This window comes from Callorhinus ursinus, unplaced genomic scaffold, assembly GCF_003265705.2.
Source record: "Callorhinus ursinus isolate GAN/ISIS: 27379988/994484 unplaced genomic scaffold, GSC_fseal_2.0 scaffold13, whole genome shotgun sequence".
Classification (NCBI taxonomy): Eukaryota; Metazoa; Chordata; class Mammalia; order Carnivora; family Otariidae; genus Callorhinus; species Callorhinus ursinus.
This window is the reverse complement of record NW_027397075.1, coordinates 13,908,390-13,918,079: the sequence shown is the minus strand read 5'-3', so window position 1 is coordinate 13,918,079 and position 9,690 is coordinate 13,908,390. Positions and strand designations below refer to the sequence as shown.

Below are 9,690 nucleotides of genomic sequence, written 5' to 3'. Positions count from 1 at the left end.
CTTGTCTGGTCTCCGAGTGTTGCTTCAAAGCAGGGCGCCGTCACCTTGGTGGCTGGGTGGTGGTGGTGGGGGGGGGTTGAGAGTGGGAGTGGCTGGATTCTGGCTCATCCCAGCTCTGTGGAGGCCCCTGTCTGAGGCCTGCAGACCCACAGGCAGAGGTGCTGGTTGGAAATGATTAGAGGGTGGGTGGGGAAGTCCTGGGCTGTAGGTTGGGAAGTGGACAGGTAGGGGCATGGGGACAGTGCAGTTAGCTTCAGAAGTTCACATGTCAGGGGACTGAGGGGAAAGGGTACTTCTTGCGGTTTTAAACAAGGAGAGAATTGGCTGTGCAGGCAAGTTAGGAGCTGAGGCTGGAGGAGCTGGGTGTAGGAGGGGCCTCAGGTGGGCAGCGTGGAGGGTTCAGAGGGCTACTGCATGAGGATGTCCCAGGGGTCACTCTCTGCACCCTTGAGTTGGGCGGGCAAAGGGGGGGGCCAGGGCCATAGTGCCGGGCCTGGGCACAGTGCCAGGTGCTCCTCCCCAGCCTTCAGGGGGCATCCACGCCAGCCTCAGGACCCCAGCTCGCCTGGCTATGGGTGCAGGAAGCAGTGGCCAAGGGCCCCTGAGCTGACCCTGGCCACTGCTCCTTGCCCAGCCCGCAGCCCTACTTCTTTGAGCCCTTGGGATAATCAAGGCTCCGCTTCCTAGCGTGTTTTTTCTGAACAACCCCTTCTTCTGACCCTACTCCCAGGTGGGCACGATGATCCCCCTTGTACCCTGGTGTTTGCACAGCTGGGCGTGACCCTGCCTGGTGCTCGTGAGCAGCTTGGGGGTCACCAGTGTCCTGAGCCCTGCAACTATTTGCCCGTTAGTGTCATCGTGCAGCCTTCCATGTCCCCTCGGTCCTGGGAGCGTGGGCTGTTGTGTTCTCTGGGAAGGATAGCTAATGGGGCAGGTGGGCTCTGGGGAGCCGTGCAGGTCCTGAGGACAGCCGTGACATGGGAGTCGGATGGCAGGGGTTGGTGTAGCTCCAGATCTGGGGTTGACTTTCTCCCCCATCGTGTCCTGGGGTGGGCAGCACCTCCCCCCTTTCTCATGGCTGTAGTCCTTGGAATAGGAGGTTGAAGGCGAGTGTCCCAGGACGCCGTGGTGTGTGGCTTGGCCACCATTCCCCTTGCCTCTGCCACAGAGCACACTACAGGAAGCGTCTCCAGGCCCAAAGTGACAAAAACGGCCACGGGTCCTGGCTGTGTTTGAGGGTGAGCAGCCTGGGGAGAACCAGCACTGTAAGGCAAGGCTCAGGAAAGGCCACCTGCAGGGGTACCAGGGGCCTGGGTCTCAGGCCACATGCCCGTGGGGTGCAGGGACTTCTAGGCCCAGCAGGTGACAAAGCAGCTCCTGGAAGACAGCCACCTGCTCCACCCTGGTTGGAGGGAGCAGATGAATGTCTCCAAAACACATTCAAAGCTGAGTGGTGGGCACTTGCCTTGTTTGGTGCTAGGTCTTACTCTAAGTGCACTACCAACGTGAGCCCATTCTTTTCTGCCAAAAATCTAGAGTTTTCCAGTTTGTCATCCCCGTTCTCAGATGGGGAAGCGGGCACCTGATTCCGGAGCTGGTGAGCACCAGAGCTACAGTTTGTCCTGGCCACCCTACCAGGGGCCCTCCCTTAAACCTGTCACCACGCTGCCTCTCTGGGTGGAGAATCTGGGAAGTGCTAGTTGAACTCGGGATCAGCAGGGGTGAGGCACCCGTGCCGGTTGGGAAAAGCACTCCAGGAACGGGGAAACTACTCCACGAAGATCCAGCGGCACCCTCGCTGGAAAGGGGTGCAGCCATCACCGCTGTCATCCGCAGAATTTCACCACCCCAGGAGAAGCTCTGGTCCCTCTAGGTGCTGGCCCTGTCCCCCATCCTCTCCAGCCTGGCACGGAGCACTCCACTTCTTCATTCTGAGGCTGCAGGGATTTAAACAAGATGTGCTGCCATTTTAAGTTAGACCCCCAGCAAGGAGACTGAGGGGCCGGCTGTAGGGTGGCAGTGGGGCTGGAGACAGGTAAGGCGGGGCGGGGGGGCGGGAGACAGGCATGCTCTAGTGTTGGTGTAGACTAGGCTGCTGTGGGTGTACCTGAGTCACTGGTGGGTGGGGGTGACTTTTTCACTGAGGTGGGGAAGCTGGGGTGGGATCCTCGGGGAGGTGACCTGGCGTGCAACCCGCACCTTCGTGGCTTGCTCTGTGTTGTACGTGAGTGGGAGGACCAGGGGGCCCGATGGTGCTAGGACCCTGTGCCGGGGCTGGCGCGTCGTGACTCCGCGGAGTGGGACGAGGGCCCCTTGGCGGCCGTGCCTGGGAGCTGCGGAGGCGTCCACTTGAGGGCCCCAGACTGCGCCGAGTGCACGCGGGTTCGAATCCAGGCGCTGAGGCGTACCTTCCGAAGCCTCGGTCTCCTGGTCGGGTTGACGGGCCCCGGAGAATCTGGGTGGTCCAGACCGGAGAAACCGGCTTGGGGGTGGGGGGGAGACGGTATCAACTGCGGTGCACGGTGACTCCGGCTCGAGCCTGTCCGCCGCGGGCCCGGCCTGCGGCCCAGGCGCCGGGTCCACGCGGACCCAGAGGTCGGGTAAGAGCTGCGGCGCGCGGGTCTACGGCTTGCTGCTGGAGGGGTTCCTCCCTGGGGGACGGGTTCTGCGGAGTCAGGGTGGGCGGGCCCGTGCCGGGGCCAATCAGGATTGCCGTGCGCAGCGACGCGCAGCGGCCGAGCAGCTCGGGGGCGCGTCCGCCTCTCACCCTGTCCCGGATTAAGGGACCGATCAGGAGCCGAGAGTCACGGACGGCGGGGCCCGGCGGGTGCAGGGGAACCGGGGACCTAGTGCCCCCCGCACGCTGCGGACCCCACTGCGCCCCGGTCCGCCCGCCTCCCTCTCTGCGCGCCTTCCCGCCCCACCGCTCCCCTCCCTCCCCATCGCCGCCCTGTGCATCCCCTGCGCCCCAAGCCTCCTCTCCCCGCCCCGCCCTTGTTGGCGTTGGGGAGTAGGGTGTGGGCTCCCCGCCGGCCCCCTTCCACTGCCTCTCCCAGCCTCGCCCCAGCTCGGAGCGTGTCCGGGGTCGGGAGTGCGGGAGAGGGTGGATACAGCAGGGGGTGTGGCACTGGGAGGGTGGGCAAAGGGCGGCTCCGCTTGGCCCCTATGGTTTACCCCCTTCGCCCCCTGTCGTCCCCATGCAGCCCCGTCCCTGGAGCGATGGCCCTGAGTCTTGTTTGCCTCCCACTGCCGCACCATTGAGAGCTTGGTGTGCTGCTTCTAACGTGATCCAACATACCTTGCCCTACGTTTATGTTTTGGTTTGTTTCATAAACTGGAATTGTACTTTTGATACTGCTCTGCTAGTAACTATTTTTTAGTTAAGCGGCCTGAAACGGAAAGCTGCCTGGGTGGGGACACGTGGAAATGTCTCTGTACTTGAACAAGGTCCCTAGTGTTCTTCTCTAAGATGGATGTTTCATAACGTTAACCAGATCCCAGCGTGGACCAGTCGGGTTTCTCCCCCGCCCCGCCCCCCACCCCAGCGGCCCCGAGGAGGAGGGACCATGCAGTGATGGGCAGGGAGCTTTGGGGCCCCAGATGCCCAAGCGTGTCTAGGAGGCCGGAGGGGACCCGGTGTGGGCGCTCCTTTACGCCCTTTGGGTTCCGGGTTTTCGTGTATTCGTTTTCTCGTGTTCCTGTAACAAATTACCACAAATTAAGGGTTCAAAAGAACACACATTTATTTTATAGCTCTGGAGGTGGGAGTCAGAAATAGGTCTCAGTGCGCTGAAATCAAAGTGGTGGCAGAGCCTTGTTCTCCCTAGAGGTTGGGGGGGGGGGTTCTTCCGTTCCCAGCTTCCAGATGCTGCCCACACTGGTTGTTTCGTGGTCTCTTGCATTTGCCCAAGCCAGTGCTGGCCCGTCGTGCTGTTCATGTTGCCTCATTCAGGCTCTGACTTTCTTTCTCTTCTATCTTTTAAGGACCCTTGTGATTACACTGGGCCGAGCTGGATAATCCCGGATAATCTGCCTCTTTCAAGGTCAGCTTATTGACAACCATCATCTTCTCTTTCTGTGTGATGTAACATATTCACAGGTTGGGTGAACAGGACATGGTCATTTCTGGTGGGGCTGTTATTCTGCCTGCTTCCTCATCCAGAGAGAGGGGCCTGGGCCACAGCTCCCTACTGCCTGGGTCTAAAGGAGATACTACATCCCTATCATCAGGGTACGAAGGTGCTCCTTTCCCTACATGCTTATCAACACTGGATGTTTTCGGTCTTTGGGATTTTGACCAATTTTTTGGAATCTGCCCATTTTACAGCTGGGGACGTTGAGACTTAGGGAGGGAAGGTTACTCGCCTGAGGTTTGTTTGTTTGTTTGTTTGTTTTTATTCATGAGAGAGAAAGAGAAAGGCAGAGGCAGAGGGAGAAGCAGGCTCCCCGCGGAGCAGGGAGCCCAATGCGGGCCCGATCCCAAGACCTCGGGATCATGACCTGAGCCAAAGGCAGATGCTTAACCGACTGAGCCACCTAGGCGCCCCTCACCTGAGATTTGATGCAACTTTCTGTTTCCTGTCTCCCAGTTTAGTTAAAATATTTTTTTCCATGTAGCACAATTTATATGAGAAGATATTTCCCCAGGTGGCTTGGAAATTATTGGCTTTGTCAACTTTCTCTCTCTCTCTTTTTTTTTAAGATTTACGTATTGGGGCGCCTGGGTGGCTCAGTAGGTTAAGCGTCTGCCTTCAGCTCAGATCATGATCCCAGGGTCCTGGGATTGAGTCCCATGTCGGGCTCCCTGCTCAGCGGGGAGTCTGCTTCTCCCTCTGACCCTCACCCCCTCTCATGCTCTCTCTCTAGCTCTCTCTCTCTCTCAAATAAATAACTAAAATCTTAAAAAAAATGTTAAAAAAAAAAGTTGGATGCATAGCCCCCCGGAGCCGCCAGGGTGCCCCTCCCCACCGCAAGTCAAGCCTTTAGATGGCTTAGCTTTCCCTACCCTCTTGACTGCGAATTCCTGAGAGACCCTGAGTCGGAACCACTAGGCCAAGCTGCTCCTGGGTTCCTGACCCACAGAAACCATGAGATCGTAAATGTTTGTTGCTTGAGGTCTCTTGAGTTGGGGGATAATTTGTTACACGGGACTGTGTGGCTAACACATTAGCTATGTGATGCTGGGCAAGTTCCATTGCCTGTGAAGCTGGGGTCCCTCCCTTGGGCCACTGCACTTAGAACAGTAAGTGAGGCACAGGTGAAATGCCACAGGCCATGTGGAGCACAGGGCTGACCGCCCCCCACAAGCTGTGTATATACATAGGGCAGCCTTTCAGCCTCTCCCAGGGTGGTTATGGGCATCCTCCTGTTCCTCCTCGGGTGGAACATGACCTCACAATGTCAAGCAAAGCATCGCATTCTTGGCCAGTGACAGAAGCACTGGGCAGGGAAAGGAGAGATAAGAGCCAGGGGCTGTCCCTCTTCTTCCTCCAGCCAGAGTGCCCGTGAACTGTGTGGGCCAGGTGAGTCCATGTCCCCTCCTGCCCGCTGTCCCGGGATCCGCAGCCAGACCTGACCCATGGCAGGGGTGCCCTGCCTCTCGCTAGGTGAGAGGGGTGGCCTGGCCTGGCTTTTGGCTTGCACAATGGCTGCCATCGAGGCCCCATGAGAACTGAGTACTGTTCTCGTTCCTCTTTCTGAGGTTGCTCCCTGCCCTGCCCCCACTGCCTGCTCAGCGGCTTTCCGCAGGCCTCCAGCCTGCCCCTCTCCCCTCACACCTTCCCCTGAGGCCACAGAGGATGCCTGCCCCACCTGCTGCTGGGGGGGGGGTGCCTCTAGTATTCCCTGCAGACTTTGTTCCTCTCAGTTTTTACCCCTCCCTGTTGGTCTTTGAATTCCCGAAGAACTACGCGGTCTTGCTTCGGTGTGAGGGACTCGGGGGGGGGGGGGGGGGAGGGAGCTGAAGACCTCAGTTCAGTTCGTATTGTGACTTGCCTCTTTACCTTCACTCTCTCCGTTAGACCTTTACCCTCTGCTTTCCAGTAGCTGCATCGAATTCTCCAGAATGGACGTACCATAATTTATTTTACCATTCTCTTGTTCATAAGTATTTTGGTTCTTTTTCTCTTGTTATTTGCTTCAGGTTAAAGTCACGCCGTCACGAACATTCTTGCAGTTTTACCTTCGTGAGTGAGAGCTTCTTAGAATCTCTGGGAGGAAGTTACACCCACTTTATTAATTTTTATTTGCATCAATGTTTAAGAAGTCAGATAGTTGTAAAAAGGCTTGTAGGGGCACCTGGGTGGCTCAGTCGTTAAGCGTCTGCCTTCGGCTCAGGTCATGATCTCAGGGTCCTGGGATCGAGCCCCCAGCCCCGCATCGGGCTCCTGGCTCAGCGGGGAGTCTGCTTCTCCCTCTCCCTCTGCTTGTGTGCACTCCCTCCCTCTCCCTCTCTCTCTCTCTCTCTCATATAAATAAATAAAAATAAAGAATAAAATATAAATAAAAAGGCTTGTAACGCAGAACAGCAGCCGGTGCCTCACCTCTCCCCCCTCCTCCCATCCCACTTACTACCGGTTTAAACGTTCTTTCTGCTGTGTATGTCTATCTTTCTAACGAATATTCTCCCACTTTATGTCTGGACTCCTCACTTACAGCCATTACCTAGTGCTTGTCTGTTAGAAGAGGTGAGGACTCAGCTGTCTCACACCCCCTCTCCTCCTTGCGAGGTAGAGGAGAATGAGTACTGGTTGAATCCGTGCATCTGTATTGTGACTGTAAATACCCCTCACGGCTGAGAAGAGTGAGGCGCCTAGCGAACGGTGACTTTGCTTCCTTCCTGATAGGGCTCTACCTCTGGAGTTTTCTTGCCTCTCTGTCAGCTTCTTAATTCAGTTTTTTTATGTGGCGAAAGCCATGAGAGGATCTATCATCTTCAGCTTCTTTCTGGAGCCCTCCAAAGCCTGCTTCCCTTGGGTCTGTGTGCTCCCTGTTCTTATCCTGGGATTTCTCCTCATTATCCATTTAAAATTGCACCTTTCCCCCAGGCACTCCTGAGGCCCCGCTGATTTTTTCTTCCCTGTAGCACTAACAGCCTTCTAACATCAGGGAAGATTTGCTTATTCATTTGTCTCCCCCACCCTGCCTCCCGCCTGTGGCATTTCACGAGGGCAGAGATTTTTGTGTTTTGCTCACCAGGGAATTGTCAACGTCTAGCACGGTGCCTGGTATGGAGTGGAGACTGAATCCATACTTGGTAAGTGGACAAATCCTGGGACTTGCCTTCCTCACCTTCCTGTGTGTTTTGTTCCTTCCCGTTTCCTGAATCTCATGTCTTCTTCTTTCTTGGTTTCCTCCATCATTTGGTGGAGCACATCCTTTAGTAACTTTGTAAGAAAGGTCACTCTTCATGTTTGTGTGTACATATCTTTTTTTAGACTCTAGATCTATGTATTTATATGCAACTGCATTTAGTGTATGGTCTGGCAAATTTCACACGTAAGATGATAATACTAAGTATCTCCTAGGGTTGTGATGAGAAGTAAGATAAATCTTTTAAAAAATGGTTAGCGTTCTCTGAGGACAAGTTGTCATTACTTTGTAAAGGCTACAGTAAACACAAAAGAAGGGTTTGTTGGGAGGCAGTTGGGTGCAGTGCCAAGAGCAGAGCCTTGCTGTTGGTCAGGGGTGGTTTTGAGTTCTGTGCTCTGTGACCTACTATATGATTGAGAGTAGGCAGGGCACCAAAGCCTCAGGTCTCTCATGTGAAAGAGGGAGATGGTCATAGTTAACCTCCTGCTTGCAGGGCTGTTAAAATCAGATGTGCTTTTAATATGTACTAAGGGTTATGACGTAGGATAACGTTCTCAGTGTTACTGAGTGTTGAATGTGGCTTGGCATGGTGGTAAGAGCTGGTATCTACCTTGACCTTGTCTTTGTGTTCACTGAGGGTTAGTGTCCGGAGTGGGGTAACCAGTTGGCAATTTTCACCCTGTATCAAAAGTCCCGAGAGGGATCCCTGTACTTTGGCCCAGCAGTTCCATCTGCTGAGAATTTATCCTAAGGAAATAAATAAAGGTGTGCCTGAATTTGAGTGCAGGGCCTTGTTAATGAGGAAGAAGTCCGGAACCAGTTCAGTGTCAGGAGGGAGCTCGATCAAGTACGTGGATCTATAAGCTATAGGCTGCCTCCAGTGGAGTCCTCCGCAGCCCTCACCACGGGGGAGGATGGCGGTCAGATGTCAGCAGAACTATACGGGATACTGGATGATGCATTGCTAAGTGAAAAAAGTATCCAAACCGCAGAAGCCCTTTTGGGGAATAGGAGTTATATTTACCGTTTCGACTGTTGTTTAAGGTGCATCCATGTACAGAACACTGGAAGCTTGGACAAACAGAGGCTGTAGAGCCTAATGGTCAAAGCATAGCCTCTGGCATATGGGTATCAAGATCCTGGTTCTGGCACCGTGAGACCCAGGGCAAGTTATAGAACTGCACTGTGCCTCAGCTTCCTCACCCTTTCAAAAACAGGGGCCACACTAGCAGGGATGCTTACTTAGACATCAGGCATGAAAATTCTTTATTTTTTAAAAAAGATTTTATTTATTTGAGAGCACAAGCAGGGGGAGCAGCAGAGTGGGAGAGAGAGAAGCATCCTCCCCTCTGAGCATCAGGGAGCTGGGACCCTGGGATCATGACCTGAGCTGAAGGCAGACGCTTAACTGACTGAGCCACCCAGGTACCCATAGGCATGAAAATTCTTTAGTAAGAATAAGTGCTAAACCAAAAAAAAAAAAGAAAAAGGAATAAGAGCTGGGTCAATGTTAGTAGCTATCCCTGCTGTTCAAGAATTCTAGTTAGTGGGCTTATGGATTCGTTTATCTAATTATCCTCTGTATTGTCTAAACTGTTATTTTTCAAAATAAATACGTATTTCTTTTGGAAATAGAAAAAAAAGGTTATTTAAAAGTATGCAACCTTGAGGTAACAAAGATGATTGTGATTTTGTTTAAAACAGCATGGTCATAACACAACAGTGTGAATGCATTTAATGCCACTCAGCTGTGCACATGGCAGATGATAGAATGGTTAAGGTAGTAAATTTTATGTCTACTTTACCACAAACACAAAAACCAACAATAACACCATCATCATTAACAGCTACAAGAAAATTCAACATTTCATCAACAGTAACGAGTACAAAAAAATCCACAAAACCATAAGCAAAGAAAAAAGTTCTGCAAGTGTCCCTGCGACTATCAGCAGTGATGCCATGGGATTGTTTTCTGCCTTATAAATTGGATTTTATAGCCCAAATTTCCGTCCGTGAACACTGGTCAGTTTCCTAAGCAGCGAAGTTGCGTCTGTCGTTTGCGCAGAGCCCAGCTCCCGATCCCAACCACGCGTGGGAGCCCAGCCCCGCCGCTGCCTCGGGCGTGACCTTGGCCAGCTCGGCGCCCCTGCGAGCCTCAGTTTCCCCCGTGGGCCCCAGGGATGACAGATTTCCCCCCCCAGCCCCCCCGCATCTCCCGCCCGGTCCCGCCCTGCGGCCCCGAGATTGGCTCGCGCGGGCCGCCCCACCTCTGAGGCGGGGCCGGGCCGCTCCCGCCCGCCGGGCCCCAACCCGGAAATGCGGCTCGGGGGCGCCGGCGAGGCCGGCCGAGCCGCGGCGGAGGGACGGCGGGCGCGGCCA

At 54.5% G+C, this 9,690-nt stretch overlaps 1 protein-coding gene across 3 annotated transcripts in view; it reads left to right on the top strand.

Moving 5' to 3' along the window:
- Nucleotides 1-5,412: 5,412 nt before the first annotated feature.
- PDPK1 (3-phosphoinositide dependent protein kinase 1) overlaps nt 5,413-9,690 on the top strand; it is a 79,475-nt gene continuing 75,197 nt past the window's right edge. Inside the window, exons 1-2 of one of the 3 annotated variants that reach the window (XM_025877138.2) lie at nt 5,461-5,522; nt 7,198-7,255. In XM_025877138.2, coding sequence (XP_025732923.1) covers nt 7,229-7,255 — 27 coding nt within the window. In that variant the 5' untranslated portion in view covers nt 5,461-5,522; nt 7,198-7,228. Of the gene's footprint in view, nt 5,523-7,045; nt 7,256-9,690 lie in introns of those variants that run through there. The other 2 variants (XM_073899631.1, XM_025877137.2) reach the window with 2 other exon arrangements.